The sequence below is a fragment of the Rousettus aegyptiacus genome, unplaced genomic scaffold (assembly GCF_014176215.1).
Source record: "Rousettus aegyptiacus isolate mRouAeg1 unplaced genomic scaffold, mRouAeg1.p scaffold_m13_p_12, whole genome shotgun sequence".
NCBI classification, from domain to species: domain Eukaryota; kingdom Metazoa; phylum Chordata; class Mammalia; order Chiroptera; family Pteropodidae; genus Rousettus; species Rousettus aegyptiacus.
Genome location: NW_023416287.1, coordinates 3,333,817 through 3,349,802, shown reverse-complemented (window position 1 = coordinate 3,349,802; position 15,986 = coordinate 3,333,817). Strand labels below are relative to the sequence as shown.

General features: G+C 66.3%; 1 protein-coding gene across 1 annotated transcript; it reads left to right on the top strand.

Moving 5' to 3' along the window:
* Positions 1 to 252: 252 nt before the first annotated feature.
* Positions 253 to 14,553, top strand: RBM38 (RNA binding motif protein 38). Its single transcript, XM_016124941.2, has 4 exons — positions 253 to 673; positions 1,425 to 1,548; positions 2,023 to 2,077; positions 12,873 to 14,553. The coding sequence occupies exons 1-4, from the start codon at positions 437 to 439 to the stop codon at positions 13,174 to 13,176; spliced, it is 720 nt and encodes a 239-aa protein (XP_015980427.2). The 5' UTR covers positions 253 to 436; the 3' UTR covers positions 13,177 to 14,553.
* Positions 14,554 to 15,986: the final 1,433 nt, after the last annotated feature.

Below are 15,986 nucleotides of genomic sequence, written 5' to 3'. Positions count from 1 at the left end.
TTAGACTGCTCTCCACGACGGCAGGGTCTCGGAACCCGGCGGGCAAGTAGTATGACCTCGGCAAAGATACAGACCCGCGCCTTCCAGCTACGCGTCCCGCCCTAAGGGATTCCCCAGGCTCAGAGGGGCGGCGGGGCGGGGCCGGGACTACGCTTCCCGGCGGCCCCCGCGCGTCCGGGGCGGGGCGGGAGGCGGGGCCGAGGCGGACTAGAGGCGGAGCCGGCTACAAAGCCCGGGGGCGGGCGCCAGGGCGCAGAGTGCCCGCAGCGCCGGCCGGAGCGCAGCGCAGCTCAGCGCGGCGTGCACGGCGGGAGCGGCCCGTGAGTGGACGGGTTCGGCGGCTGGCCCGGCACCCCTGCTGCCCCACTCGCTCCCCGCCGACACCCATGAGCACAGCCTCGCTCGACCCGGGTCCGTAGGCGGCGGGGCGCCCCCCATGCTGCTGCAGCCCGCGCCGTGCGCCCCGAGCGCGGGCTTCCCGCGGCCCCCGGCCGCCCTCGGCGCCATGCACGGCTCGCAGAAGGACACCACGTTCACCAAGATCTTTGTGGGCGGCCTGCCCTACCACACCACCGACGCCTCGCTCAGAAAGTACTTCGAGGGCTTCGGGGACATCGAGGAGGCCGTGGTCATCACCGACCGCCAGACGGGCAAGTCCCGCGGCTACGGCTTCGTAAGTGGCCCCGCGTCTGGGCGCGCACCCCAACCCGCACTTATCTTGGCCCGAGGCGCTGAGTCAACCAGCGGGCTCACGCCCAGCCGCCCCGCGGCTGCCCGGGGCGCCTCAGGCCGGCTCCGGCACCTGCTGCCCCCTCTCGGGCTCTGGGGGCGGCAGATCGCGCTCCAGCTGGTACCGCCCCACTACCCCCGGCAGGGTCTTCTGGCCCCACTCCACGCGCGGCTTGAAAAGGAGGTCCGCTGTGTTCGCTTAGAACTAAGTTTAGGGAGAGGTTTTGGGGACTGTCGACTACTCCTGGGACTTCCTGGAGCAACAAGCCGGGGAGGAGCACAGGCTTCACCCCCAGGCTCTTTGGAACCCGAAAGACCCCTCCCGCCATGTTTTCCAACAGTCGCCTCAGCCACCGTAAATAAACATCAATTTAAGTAAAAAGCGGCCTGAAAACAGTCTCCGAACTACAGAGTCCCCACACCTCTCCCATGAGAAAATTCACAGGCCTGCTCGGCAGGCTGGGGCCCTGCCTCTCTGGGGGGTGCCCATCTCTCCTAGGTATTGTTTCTGTTCTTAAAGGCCAGGCTTCCCAGAACTTGAACTTGGAGGGAGGAGCCCCAATCCAGGGGGCAGCTTTGTGGGAGGGCTCCATGCTGGGATGAGAGAGGGGTGGGGGAAGTGAGGGCCAGGGCAGGGCCCTCCGCCCCCCTTCCCCCCCACCAGAGAATCCCCTGATGCCGATGTGCTCCTCCAGGTGACTATGGCAGACCGGGCGGCAGCTGAGAGGGCTTGCAAAGACCCGAACCCCAACATCGACGGCCGCAAGGCCAACGTGAACCTGGCCTATCTGGGCGCCAAGCCGAGAAGCCTCCATTCCGGTGAGAGCCCGTTTTTCTTCCCTGGCTCTTGTTGGCTGCTATATTCAGCGTTGGTATCCGTCCCGTAGAAAAGCCCCACCCCCCCACCCCAGAAGTGGCAGTCGGCTGTCATGTGCTAGCAGAGCCCTCACAGGGCAGTCATGCCCCAGCTTGGAAGCTGGACCCTCTTCCCTCCATCTGGCTGTGTGTGCCAGTGGGACAGGGTGAGGAGGGTGTGTCACCCAGTTTGTCACCTGCCCTCCACAGGAGGGGGGGAGCTGGTCCTTGGAACCGGAGGTCCAGAGGGCGAAATCCTAGAGGCCGTGCCCCCTCCTCCCGCCCCATCCCTTGCCCTGCTCGGCAGGCCGGGAGTTGGGGTCGATGTGGGGAGGGGGCGATGCGGGGGGAGAGAGTGAATTGTCCCTGCTGGTTGGAGCTGCGTGACTGTGGTTCTTCACTGGCGAGGCTGCACCCCTGACTGGTCTGTCATTGTAGGCTTCGCCATCGGCGTCCAGCAGCTGCACCCCACCTTGGTCCAGCGGACATATGGGTGAGTAGAGTGGTGGCCGGGGGCGAGGGTCAGGGGCTTCCTGGGTCTCCCGGTGTGCGCACCCACTGGTCCGAGGGAGCTTTCACCCGGGGACACCAGCCCCACAGCCTTGGCTGTGCCCTTCACAGCCACCTTTCCGTGTCAGGGAACTGTCACTTTCTCTCATTTTTCAGAGACTCACGTGATGGCGTTTGGGGGTGGGGACGGGGGACGAACCGGGAGAACTGAGAGAAGGCGGGTTCCATTTCTCCACCCCTGGCAGGAGCCACAGCACAGAGGGGCGGTGGGGAGCATGAGCTCTGGAGCCCGCTGGCCCGGGTTCAAATCCCGGCTTCCCCCTTACTGCTCTTGTGGCCTCAGCAACTGCCGCCGCCGTCTCTGCCCCCACTTCCTCACCCGTGAGTTCCGTGAGTGGAGGCCTTAGGACGGGCATGGGGCGGGTGGGCGAACACTCTGGGAGGGCAGAGGACGTGAACCGGTGGACTAGGCTCTTCCCAGGGTGCCCCCTGACCCGCTCCAGTGCCCGACAGATGGCGGCAGCAAGTCACTGCCGCCCGGGGTCCTATGCCTGTGAAAGCTGGAGCAGGTGAGCCGGGCTTGGGCCAGATGTCCCCGGCCCGTGGGCCGGCCTGTGGGCCTTTTGTCTGGAATGCTTTGGAGCAGTGCGTCCCACCCTCCTGTGTCCAAAAAAGGCCCCCCTCCTCTTGTCTTTTTTTTTTAAAAAAAAAAAAAAAAAATCTACTAGGTCTGGCAGCTGCTTGGGGAAGGACATACACACTTCAGGGCACAAAGGAGCCTGCCAGGCAGTCTGCCCGGTGATTGATGTCGGCTCTGCACCCCGGTGCAGGGAGCTTCTTGTTGGGGTTGGGGGTGGTTTCTTGCAGGAGGTGCGGAGGACAGTTACGATACCGGTGGCCTCTTTTCTGGACGTTAGTGCTTCTAACGCTGTTAGAGAACAGGCCTGGCCTCTGGATCTTGTGCTTCAAGGTGTATGTGTGTGGGGTGTGTGTGTGTGTGTGTGTGTGTGTGTGTGTGTGTGTGTGTGTGTGTGTGTGCGTGCGTGTGCCTTGGAGAGAGACAGTTTGAGGAGCATCCTGGCTCCCTGGGGCAGCGTGGACCAAGAACTGGAGCAGGGATGAAGCTGGGCTCTGATGACCGGGCAGGCCAGCCAGATGACCAGGGAGGAGCTGCCCCACGCCCACAGCTCGGGGTTGCCGCCCTGCCAGGGGGCATCTGTGCCGACACAGCGGCTTCCTTGTGGACAGTGGATGCGTGTGAGCTCAGCTAGGTCTTCCCTCCCGGGAAGGAGCCTGGGAGTGGCCGGGAGCACGTGGTTCTGGGTCCCCTTCTCGCCAGGGGTCCGCTTCATAAGTGTGTCCAGCTGTCTTGGGAGCGTTTGTGAGACGCCCTAGTCTTCCTGCCATCATCCCCAGCTCTTCCTCTCTGGGGTTCAGGCCACGTGAGGAGGCTGCTCCCCATTTCCATAGCCCTGGCTGTGTTCCCTGTGTCCTCGCCAGGTGCCTTGGGGCAGGGCCAGCTGCACAGAGATCGGGGCGGAAGCCTGGGGCGCGTGCAGCTCTTTCTTGCTTAAAACGCAGCGGTCCCTTCCCCGCCGAGGCCTCTGGGGCTCCAGCGACGGTCAGTGCTCGGCCTCTGGAACCCGTAGACCTGGCTTCAATTCCTGGTTCCGTCACTTGCCGGCTAGGTCCATCCTGACAAGTACGTCCTCTTCCTGGCCTCCAGTTTCCTCATCTTGAAAATGGAACAAGGAATCAGCTGACCCAGTGAGGGCATGTGGGGCAGGGGGCCCACACTCCCGCCACATTTCTCTCGTTCTCACCACCATCCTCCGAGTTCGGGGTGGATGTCCTCGTTCCATAGATGGGGAATCGGAGGCAAAGAAAGGTCAGCAGCCTGCCCAGGGTGGCTGACGTGGCGGGGTTTGAAGCTAGGCAGGCCGCCTCTGGAATCCACACTCCGAACCACTGCTCCCTGGGGCGGGCAGGTAGGAGGACCCCCTGGCCTCTCCCTTGTGGCCCCCAGAGCGCCACCCATGTGCGAGCACGAGGGGTCGGTCTCAGAGTCGAGCACTGTGTTCCGACTTCAGGCGACAGTGTTTTGTAACTAAATCTGCTGGCTGGCCATTTAATACCTGTGACGGAGGAGAGGCCTCCGGCTATTCGTCGGTTGCCAAGGGGTGGAGACCCAAACAGGGACAAGGGGTCAGAGGGACTGTTCCGCGGCTGGTGGCTGAAGCCTCTGAGAGTTGCGCCGCCTCCCACTGGGCTTCTCTGAGGCCCGGGCAGCTGGAGGGGCCCCTGGGTGCACTGCCCCAGGAGGCGGCCGCTCGAGCCGCCTGGGTCAGCTGCCTCCTCCCGGGCCGCCTGCCCTGCCAGAGAGTTGGGCCGTCAGCGTCCCTTTTGTCTTTGCAAACAATCGGGCTTGGGAGCCCGGCCGGGCCTGACGCAGCGGTCAGTTTTGTCAGCTCCGGGCTGGCAGGGAGGCCGGGCCCGCAGTTGGCTGAGGGCATGGTGGGACAGCTCAGTCTGTGAACCAGTTAACCCCTCTCCTGCCTGGCCGAACTTCCCAGACTTTCTGGCCCGATCGAAGGACTTGGACAGCTCTGAAGGTCTCACAGCCCCGCTCTTGGGCAAGGGCGCTGTGGGGTCCTTGTCTGGTTGGGTCGTAAACGTCGGCGTGGAAGGAACTCGCCAAAGGACTTTGCACTTGACGCTTGTGGCTTGGATTCCCCTTCTGCCGGTTTGTTTAAGTCGAAGGGGATCTTTCCGGACCTGATTTGGCCTGTGTGTCCGTCGTGTAACTACGTGTGGGGTCGAGGGCTTGGGTTTGGAGAAGCCAGCCTTGGTAGTTGATAAGTGGCTCAGTCACGGGAGGAGACAGCTGTGCCCAGCTAGGCGTCCCCTTGCTGGGCAGTGGGACAGCCAGCAGCCCGTGGACAGAAGTGAAGGTCAGAGCGCTTTGGAGAAGCACGTGTCCAGGCAGAGCGGTCGGCCTGGCCTAGAAGGGGCCCCCTGGGTCAAGGGGTGTCTGCTCACCCTGGGGCTGAGGCCTGCCTGCACTCAGAGCCCCTCGGGTGGTTTTTGAGGGGCTAGCTGCTTCTCTGGGCACTGCCTACCCACCTTATTCTGAAGGAGGCCGTGCCATGGGCTCCACACTCGTTCACTGTGAGCCCCGCTCCGTGCCGGGGGGAGGGCCAGGCCAGGGGATCTAGACAGCAAGACAGGGTCCCAGGGCTGCTGAGTATCAGGTGCACTGGGTGCTGGAGCAGGGACGCGGGGTCTCACCCCAGTCTGAGGCCAGGCCCAGCCCTCTCTCACGAGGCTCCTCTCTCCGTCTGCGGTGGGGTCCATCGTGAGCGAGCGAGGGCCTGGCCCCTGGGAAGAGCCAGGCTCTGTCAGGGACGAGTCACTCAGCCGCCTCGAGGCGGGGTTTGTCGCCCCGGCTGCCCGCGCAGGCCCCAGGAGGAGAGAAACGCATAAGCTCTTAACGTGGGGGCGCGGGGGCCTGCGCGGGAGCTCGGCAGGAGGCCCCCAGCACCTCCCTCTGGCCAGCTCTGGGGCGGACGGAGCCAGACCGCCTGTGACTGACAGCGGGCCTGGGTCCCCCTGGGCTGCGCGCCCCAGTCGGCCTGCGCTGTCGGCGACTCCTCCCTCCCCAGCACCCCAGTAGGGACCCGCGGCTCTTGCCGTCAGCAGCCACGGGAGTGCGTGTGCCCAGGGGTCTGCGGGGCCCGAGTGACCAGGGTGGGGGGGGGAGGCGTGTGGCGGGAACACGTGGAGCCCACGGGCGGCGTGGCACATGCAGCCCTTCCTGGAGCCGTTTGTTCACGCGTGTTTATTGCGTGTCTGCCGTGTGCCAGGTCCCAGGCCCGGGAGGAGAAAGGCAGGGCCCCCGCTGCGGGCGGTCACTTCCCATGGCGGGGCCAGGGCGTGCGCAGCCGGCCTGGGCGGGAAGGGGCTCGAGGGTGTGACGGGGCTCCTGAGCGGGGAGTCCCTCGTGGGGGAGGAGCAGCCTGCGCCGGGGCCGTGAGCAGTGGGGGCGACCGGGGCGTGTGGCGGTGCCACAGACGTGCACAGCAGAGCACACCGAACCGTGGTGGAGTCCAGGCCCGGAGTCGAGCCAGGCGCCACGTGCCACGGCCGGGCTCCCGGCGCTGGTAACGCGCTGGGTCACGAGGCGTCGTCATCGGGGATCTCTGTGCTGTTTTTGCAGCTTCTTGGGATTCTATCACTGTTTCACGATAGGAAGTAAAGGAAGCCGGGGGCAGGGGGCGCAGTGCCTCGAGAGGGGTCTCAGCGCCTTGGGGGCACGGCAGGAAGTGAGGTCAGAGCCGGGGCTGTGGGGGCTGGGAGGAAGCCAGTGCCCTCCCCGCCGTGGGGCGTCACGTGGCTTGTTTTTACTTTCAGGGTGTCTGGGGTGACTGGCTCTTCCTGTTTGTCACTCACTGGAGCGAGGTGGGGGCGGCGCGTGGCCCTCTCTGGTGGGCGGCGCGTGCACATCTGCTGTAACGAAACCGGCCTCCGGGTGCCTCTGTGAGGGCGAGCCCCGGCCCCTCGGGGCTCAGCCCCCTCGTCCGGAAGCCTCGGACCCAGGGGAGAGGCCAGGCCACAGACAGGCCGATGTAGGCGTCTGAATCCCCCTACGGGAGTGTCCCTGAGCAGGGGACCGTGGGAGCAGGCTCCCAGGTGGGCCCCCCGCCCCGTGCCACATGCCGCAGTGGAAAGAGCACTGTGCGAGGCATCTTGGGGCCCCTCTTGCAGCTCGTTTGTGCTGCTCCTTGTTTTGGTGACCTTCTTGGGTGTCGGGTGCCACCCCGTCCTCCCAGACCCCCCACGTGGGCCAGGCAGGGAGCTGAGCGTATGGTCAGTCCACACAGCCGACAGGGCCTTGCTTTGCGCCAGACTGGGGACGCCACCCGGGCACAGCTCGTCCTTACGGGGTGCGCTGCAGCAGAGTGCTCGTGGGGCGGGGGCAGACGAGAAAGGGGACGATGGTCTGCCTCAGGTGGCCACAGGCGGTGGGGCAGAGGGTGGCCTGCGGAGGAGGCAGCGGGAGCTGGGGATGTCCCGGGCCCGGCAGGGCAGCCTCGGCTCACCAGGGCCGCGGGGCCCCGGGAACATTTCAGTTTTGCTGAGTGACTCAGGGCTGGGCTGCTTGTGCCTTTAAAGCGTCCCCTCTGGCTGCTGGGTGGAGGCCCTGCTAGCTAGGGGACCCAGTAACGGTAATAGTCGGGGCTCGAGGCCGCGGGCACTGGCCACACCAGCAGTGGGGCGAGGAGGGTGGGACTCGGAGCGCGTTCTGAGGAAAGTGTCGAGGAGGAATCCAGGAAGCTCCCAGAGCTTCGGGCCGACACGCGAAGGTCGGGCGGCCTGGGCGGAGCGGGGGGCCGTGTGGGTGCTCTCGGGGGGAGGGCGGGAGTGCAGGTTGGGACGGGGCCAGTGCAGGTCTGTGCGGGGCCTGGCACGGTCCCAGGGAGAGCATTTCACCTGCTCCATGCCCGCTGCCCCACGCACCTGCCTGTTACCTGACGGCCGCAGAGATCCGGGGGTCCCCAGGAGGCCCTCGGTGGCCAGGTGTCCCGCGCAGGGCCCCACCCTGGAGTAATGGCCCAGCGGCCGGGGTTTCCAGCTCGGTGGCCAAACCTCCCGAGAGCGTGGAAAGTGAAACGGGCCACTCGCCGTTTTCGGTTTTGGCAGCTTTGCATGCGGGCGTGCGGGGGGTTCCCTTTCACGGACGGCTTTGCTGCGAGCGCGGCCATCTGTCTCCCGGGCACCGCTGCCCCTGGCCGTCGTCGGCACCCTCGCTCGCCTGGGAATTCGCAGGCCCTGCAGCTCCGAGACTCGAGCAAAAGTCTCTGAGGGGACCTCCAGGGACCCCCGTGGGGGCTCTGCGGCACCCCTAGTTTACAGATGGGGAAACCAAGGCCAGAGAGGGCCAAGAGACGGGCGAGCATGGCCAGGGTCAGCAGGCAGGGTTCTCGCCTCTGGCCCCTGGTCTCTGGGAACCCAGCGGGTTGGGGAGCTGTCGGCTCTGCGTGACCGACCCTGCGTGTGTTGGGCCCCGGGCGCAGACCTCGGCCCGTCCCCCTCCCCCAGCACCCCGAGCTGCTGGAGGTGAGCACAGTCTGTGTGACGTCCTCGGGGTGCTCTGCCCTTTTGGCCTGGCTAGCTGCAGCGCCCCCCTCGCTGGGGCCCTCCAGGGGTGGGTGGGTGGAGGCCCGGCTTGGAGAGCTGGGAGAGGGGGAAGAAGAGGCAGGACCGGAGGACGGGAGCGTGGGCCTTCTGTGGGCGAGGAGGGAGAGGGGGCGGGGGGTCCCCGAGGGGCAGCCTGGGGTGTTGCCAGGCCGTGCCCTGCTCAGAGGCCTGAAGGTCAGGCATTTGGAGGCTGGTGGCACCCTGATCTTTCTGGGGCGTGGGCAGAGTGTCGAGGAACCCCCTGGGCACCAGTGCCCTGTTCGGTGGAGCCAGGCGGCTGGGGCCGCTGCAGCATGCGGGGCGGGGGCGGGGCGGGGCGGGGCGGGGGCGGGGCGGGGGCGGGGCGGGGGCGGGGCGGGGGCTGCCCCTGGACACGGCTGGCTGCTGGTTAGGCCGGGTTTTCTTTCTCACCAGAGTTCAGCGGGTCCCGGCGTGCGTGCACGTGTGCCTGTGAGTGTGCTTGTGCGTGCACGTGTGCCTGTGTGATGTCCACCCCATGATGCCCCGGCCTCCTTCCCAGCCCCTGGCCTGGCGTCTGGCCCTAGAGCAGTGACGGGCCTTTGCCTTTGCCCTTCACTTTGTGGGGCCCCCCTCGGCGTGGTGCTGGGCAGTTCTCCGTGGCGGGCCGTCTGAGGGCCGCAGGGTGTCCACAGCATCCCCGGCCTCCACCAGAGATGTCCCAGCCGTGGCCATGTCCCCTGGGGGCGGAGTCACCCTGGCGTAGAATGGCCTTCTTTGTGGCGCGTCTTGGTTCTCACAGCGAGGCCCGAGGTCACGCTCTGCGGGACCCGCTTTCGGGGCGAGGAGCAGATCTAACCTGCTCGAGTCACAGCGAGGGGCAGACGCGGTGCCGGGGACCCGTGGGCTCTGCGCCGTCCTCCGCTCCCCGTGGCTGGTCTTGCAGTGCCGTGCGCTGGGCCTCAGTGCGCACAGGACCCGTGCTGTCCTTTCATTGTGACACCCCAGGTGCACACACCTGGCTCAGGTCTGGTCCTTGGCTCAGGTCTGGGCTCTAGACACGGAGCTTCTTGGCAGGCACAGGACCCCGAGGGTGGACAGTGGGCCGGCCGCTTTGCTGCACTTGGCCGTGGCTGCACAAGTCACTCGGGCCTCTGAGCCCCATTCTCCATCTCTAGGAAACGGGGTGGCAACAGCACCCGTTTCGGGCTCGTCACGTAGTGGTGGTGGGGGGCACAGCCCCTGGGGGAAACGGGTGACCAGATGCAGATGGATTTTGTCCCCAAGGGTCGGGAAACGGAGTCCCCTTCCTCCCCAACCTAAACACTGTTCCCCCATGCGAGTCTGCGCGTCCCCCAGCAGGGCAGCTGTCTGGTCCTGACGTCAGGTGCTGGACGCCTGGTCACGTGACAGCTGCCAGAGCCAGCCAGGCCTTGAGGCACGCATGGCCAGGGACCCGCCATCTGTCAAGCCCCAGGTACTTCTGCCCTGTGGACGGTGCGAGGCCCTGGCCTGGGCCGTGCGCCTGCGTGCGGGTGTGTGGCCGTCTTTGGGGGGCTGTCAGGTGCAGGGTCCGTGTTTTTAGCGGTACGTTGGTGTCTGACGCCGGCTGTTCCTGCCTGTGCGTGGAGGTTCTGGGCTGGGAGCTTCCACAGCCTCAAACTAAGGGATGTTCTGAGCTTCCAGAAGTGTGTGTGTGGGGGGGGGGCAGTGAGGGTGCCAGGACAGCGGCATGCGGGGTGCTGCACCCTGATGCCCCTCATCCCGTCTCCATCCACTCCTTTCCCAGAGGCCTCTGGGTGGCCGGAGCCCGTGTCTTCCTCAGGCGCTTGTGCCCAGTGGGCCGTTGTGCTGGGCGTCAGGGCAGAGCCCACCCCAGGTACTCCCATGAGAGCCAGTGGGGAGGTGGGCCGTGGCGCTCCCGCTGTGTGCGGTCACCCTCTCCTCCAGGAAGCCTGCCCTGACCACCCCCGGGAGTCCAGCTCTGGTTCTCGGGTTGCTGTGTTTCCGTGACCTGTCCTCATCCTGGAATCCAAGCATCGGGAGGCAGGGCTTGTGTGGGCTGCTCAGCGCCGTGTCCTGGCCCAGAGCACACCTGTGACAGGCGAGAAGCCTGCCCAGGAGGCTGGAGTGGGACTTGAACCCAGACCTGGCTCCGTTCAAGCTTCTTGTCCCCGCATGGGAGGCTGGGCAGGTGGACAGCAGGCTTCTCAATGGATGGGAGGGAGGGGGGTTAACAGGTGTCTTGGCCCTGAGCCAGGGCCTCCTGACAAACCCCAAAAGTTCCCTCCTAGTACAGGGAGGAGCTGCCTGTTGCTAACATGGTGCGTTGCCATGGCAACTGCTGGGGTGCTGCTGCCTGGGAGGACCAGTGGTCAGGGCGAGCTGGGGGCACCTTGGACCTGGGCAGAGGTGTGCCCCAGACTCTGACCCCCAGGGCCATCGTCCCGGCTCTCCCCACCTGGAGGCTCGCTCCTACCTCAGAGCGTCCTCGTGTGCGTGAGCTCCTTGTCGTGAGGTCCGCCTAGCCTAGAATCTGCCGGCCGCAGCATTCAGCAGATTCGCAAAGCTGTGTGGCCGTCACCGCTGTCATTCAGACCTTTTCCTCACACTAAGAGGAGACCCCTGAGCACTGCCCTTCCCCGCGTTCCGGAGCCTCCCTCCCTGGATTGGCCTGTCCTGGGCGTCTCGTGTCCACAGGGCCACACAGCCTGCGGCCTCGCGCCTGGCTGGTTCCACTCAGCGCAGCGTCCTCGGTTCATCCAGCAGCGCCACGCGGCCGGGTGCGCAGCGGTCAGCTCTTCCTCTGCCCACGCAGCCGGGGGCGGCCGCTGGGGTGTTCATGCGTGAGCCCCTCCCTCCTCATGCCCCTCCGTCCTCATGGCCCTCCCTCTTCATGCCCCTCCCTCCTCATGCCCCTCCCTCCTCATCGTGTGCGTGCGTTCATTCTTCTAAAGGCGTCCAGGCCCACACGTGGCCTGGCCTGCAGCCCGTCCTGCGCATTCACGCACAGCAGTACCTCGTGGACCTGCCGCCAGTCAGCTCTTGGACCCATCAAAGCGGCAGTTTTTTGGTGTGATTCTGCCTCACCTGTCTTAGAATGTGTATAAACGGTTTTGTTTTTGTTTGTTGTTTTAGTACAAACAGTATCACCGTTTGGCATAAACACCTCAGTTTGCACGAACAGCTCCCCTGCTGCTCAGATTTCTTTCCAGAGGGGCGGGGCTGGGGGGAGGCGGGGGCTGCCTGTCCCCGTGGGCGGTGCTTGGGTTCCCCTGCTGGTGCCAGCATCGATCCCCCAGGTGTGATCTATTGCCCAGGTGATCCCCCAGGTGTGCATCGGTCCTGTTTGGGGGGTGAGGGCCCCTCGTGGGTGCTGGGGGCCCTGCCGGGGGGCAGAGCACCCGCGGGAGCCTTTCCTTTTGCTTTCAAAGCAGCTTCTCTTTGGGGCAGGGCAGGGATCCTGGGTGCATCTGATGGGAACAGAAGGAAGTCGGGGTTTCACCTCACCCCCAGGGTGGCCCCGTCCCGTGTAAGTCATGCTGGTGTGAAAAGACGGGGCGAGGCTAATGGCGCCAGCTGTGGTGTGGACTCCGTGAGGTCGCTGTGCGCCCAGCAAGGGCAGCGTCTCCTGGCCCGTGGCCTCCACTGTCTCAGACCAGCCGTGAGGGTGAGAGGGGCCCGGGGCGACCCGGCGGCTGGGGGCAGTGCGAGCCCTGTCCCTCCCCGGGGGGCTGGACGGGCACGGGCAGTAGCAGTCCTCCGGGGACGGTTTGGCACGGCGGCCCGGGGGGCGACCAGCACGGGGGTTCAGAGGATCGGAGTGTCCCAGCCCCTTCGCTTCATCGGGGGTCTTGGGCTAGCTGCTGACTCTCCGGGCTCTGTTTTAGGGTTAAAAACAAGGGAATAGTGTGACGGGCCCCCGGCGGGGTCGCGTCCGCCGGTCACGATGCGTGAGGCGTTTCAGGCCCCGGCCTCGCCGCCATCCGCGTCGGGTTTTACTCCACCGGCCGTGTATCCATTCAGCAGCAAGCGCTCGCTGGCTCCCGGGGGCCAGGAGAGGAACGGAACGTGCCTGGAGCCACCACGCTGGGGGGAGACGTGGTGGACCGGCGCATTGTGCAGGGCGCCGCTCGGTGGGGTGGGCGGCAGATGGGAAGAGGAGCGGGAGGGAGCAGGCCCGGGTGGGCAGCCGGGGCGGGCACGCGGGGACCCGCGCTCGGGAGGACCTGTGCTGTCTGACGCTCTGCTGTCCCCGTCTTGAAATTCTACATCGTTTTCCAGCACGGCCCCCGGTCCTGTAGGCGGTCCTGTGGGGGCGGGGTCGTGTGGGTGCAGGGCTGGCAGGCGGTGCCTGGGGAGGGCCCACTGGGAAGGGGCATTGCACACAGACCTAGAGCGGGGCGGGGGCCCGGGGGGGGGGGGCGCGGACGGGGACTGGGCACTGCAGGGCCCGGCCGGCCGCGCATCCCCGCCTCGGCCTCACTGCTGCTGCGGCCACTTTACAGGTGAGAAAGTGCCCAGGCTGGGGGACGCGGCACCGCCCAGCTCTCCACCCTGGAGCCAGCCGGGTCCCCCCACTCTGGCACCTGACCCCGAACCCCCTCTGTCCGGCCCCGCAGGCTCACCCCCCACTACATCTACCCGCAAGCCATCGTCCAGCCCAGCGTGGTGATCCCGGCCGGCCCCCTCCCGTCGCTGTCCTCGCCCTACATCGAGTACGCGCCGGCCAGCCCGGCCTACGCCCAGTACCCGCCAGCCACCTACGACCAGTACCCGTACGCGGCCTCGCCCGCCTCGCCCGCCAGCTTCCTGAGCTACGGCTACGCGGCCGCCATGCCGCCGGCGCTCTCGGCCGCGGCCCCCGCGGGCACCACCTTCGTGCAGTACCAGCCTCCGCAGCTGCAGCCCGACCGGATGCAGTGAGGCCGGGCCCGGGCCCGGGCTGGTCACGCACGCCCGCCAGGCAGGCGGCCCGCGAGCTCGGGGGCACCCCAGCCAGCACCTGTGCCTCTGGGGGCCCCGGGGGACCCCGGCCTGCACCCCGGACGGCCCAGAGACTGCTTCCGTTTAAATCCAGGACCCGCCACGTCTCGAGGGAGGACTTAGAAAAAAGTGACCGAGAGCTGTGGCAGGTGCAGCCAGGCCTCCTCCCCCGCACCGCCTGCCTTCCCACCGCCCCCGCGCCTCCCGAGCACCAGCCTCAGGCCTGGTCCCCCCGCATCAGGCGGACCCGGCCCCGCCCTCCGCAGACCCGGCCCCCCCGGGGCCGTGCAGAAACTGTCCCGCTCAGAGATGCCTTACTCCAGGGAAACCTGAAAGCAACGTGAACTGACTATTTATTGTCACTCCATCCGCACAAGCTGTGAACGCGGGAGAAGCTGTGGGTGCCCCGCCTCGCGGAACTCTCCCGACGACGACGGCACCGGCGGCTTCCGCGAGACCCGAGGGGCCCGCGGCACAGCAGGGCCCCCGCCGCGGCCGCCTCCTTGTCGTCGGAGCACCGCACCTCTTTCTCATCGTTGTTGTTTTGCTACCAAGATGATTCAGAATTTGTCTATTTTTTCAATGGAGGCTCCTGCCGCCAAGAATCTAGAGCCTGTTTTTGACTTTGAGACACTTTTGTCGATGGCTCCGCCCAAGGAGTCGGGGACAGTCTTTCTGTTTGATGAGGTGTCTGCCGCTAGGGCGCCCGGACCCCCACAGGGTGGGCGTCTCCAGACAGCAGGGATCTCAGTGACGGGAAGTTGGCCCCGAAGCTTGACCCCTCCCACCCTCGCCCCCAGCCCCGCCACCACTGCAGAGGCGGGGGCGTGGGGCCGAGGTGATGCTGGCCGAGGGGCTGGGCCGCGGCGTCCCCCGGCCGGCTTGCGACCCTGCCTCAGCGTCACCTGCTGTGCACCAGCCTGCGCTACGAGGCCAGCCTGAGACATGTCCTACCCACCTTCCTCGGGGGCTCAGTTGAGAGGGGGAGGCAAGACTTCCAACACGTGACGGGACGGGGCTCCCGGAGGGGCGTTGGGGAGTCAGCAGGACGCCCCTGCCCTGCCCGGGACGAGGCAGGGGCCGTGCGACGAGGGTGGCAGAGGACTCGGGGAGGCGGGGTGGGAAGGTTGGGGGGCACGGGGGTTTCCTTCGGACCTACCTCAGGGAAGTGGGAGGCCTCGCGGCTGACCAATGCAGCCAAGCGCTTCGTGGCCTGGCACAGAGTCAGGGCCCAGAAAATAAAGGTAGCCGATATTAAAATATTTTTATTAGAATGTTCTGATTATAAAAATAAAACTCGTTTTCTTTAAAGAAAAAGTCGGTCTGTAATTTTCTCGGGGTGGGCGCCTCCGGCTTCCCACAGTGGTCATGGGCCGGTGAGGGCCGCACGGCGACCCTCACAACCACCGACCCTCCTGGCCAGGATTTTGAGTGACAGCTGTTCATTGTGCACCTGCCTCTGCCGGCCTGAGGGCACCCGGAGTGTCAGAGTGTGGGTGGACACAGCCTTCCCCCACATCACCACCCACTGAAGTTGGGACGGAACTGCTTCCCCTCTCAGCCATCTGCTTAAAATCCCCGGGGAGGGCCGACTGGCTCAGAGTAGGTGCCCTGCTCAGCAGGGCCGGGGGAGCAGTGGCTGGGGGCGGGTCTCGGCAGCGTGATTGGCAGCTCCCCTGGAGCCCTCTGGAAGAAGGGAGCTGCTCCCCAGGGGAAAGGAGGGTGCTGCTGGAAGGACCTGAGTAAGGGCTGCGGAGAGGGGGCCGTTCCAGTGCCCTCAGGGTGCTGGCTGCCAGGCGGGGCGCGAGGTCACAGAGTCAGGAAGCCAGGTGTTGGTCCGGGGCTGGGAGGCCCCACCCAGGTGTAGCTCAGCAAGAGCCGCCTCTCGGTGTTGGGGAAATCATGGGGGCCTCACAGAGGAGGTGTGAGCATGGAAAGGATGTTAATTCACTCACGTGTCTGCTGTCCTCGGTGCTACCAGGCACAGCAAGGGAACAAGCCCGCGCGCATGCTCAGCCTGGTCCGGCCAGCAGGCGTGGGCCTCAGAGCGCACCAGAGGCTTCTGGCGGAGGACACGGGCAGTTTGGGGGCCCTCCCTTCAGGTTGGGGTGTGCTGGGCAGATCGGAGCTGGGAAAGGCTGGTGCCGGGGAATGGAGAGGGGGGCCAGAGACCAGTCACTGCAGCGTCCCCGTGGAGCATGGAGTGGAGCGGTCACGCAGAGCCGGGCTCCGCGGTCCGACCCCACTGACAGGCCCACCAGCGACTCCACGTGGTCAGCCCTTGGCTCTGAAGTGAGATGAGGTCACCCTGACGGGGGGTGTGGGCTCAGGTGGGCTCGGAGCTGCCTTCCCTGTACAGCCCGGGGTTCCCCAAGGGGCCTCCTGGGGCCTTTTCCAGTCACTTTGAGACGTGCAGATCCTCCCTTTCTGTGGTCCAGGGACCCCCGCCCCTGCCCAGGGAAGGGTAAGGGTTCCCTAGGTCAAGGCAGCTGAGATCCTGCCAGGCAGGGCTCCCTTTGCTTCCCAGGGCCCCGCCTGCCCCGCCCCGCCCACCCCTCCCCCGCTGGGCCTTAGTTTGTCAACAGTGGCGAGGGTCAGGGAGCTGTGCTGGGCTCCGCTCACGAGACATTTGCTGCAGCCGATAAGGGATTGGGGGGCAGGGAGAGGGTTGGGGGGCTGCCAGGGTTATCGGGAGGGCCACTTGCGGCCAGCCTGTTTCCTGTTGCTATCAGCCAGTGGCAGCCTCTGGG

Bases quoted from the DNA above. Each gene is read 5' to 3' on its own strand.
- RBM38 (XM_016124941.2), top strand. From the start codon at position 437: ATGCTGCTGCAGCCCGCGCCGTGCGCCCCGAGCGCGGGCTTCCCGCGG. The intron at 674-1,424 runs GTAAGTGGCCCC...GTGCTCCTCCAG, and splicing joins AGTCCCGCGGCTACGGCTTC to GTGACTATGGCAGACCGGGC. The intron at 2,078-12,872 runs GTGAGTAGAGTG...CCGGCCCCGCAG, and splicing joins TTGGTCCAGCGGACATATGG to GCTCACCCCCCACTACATCT.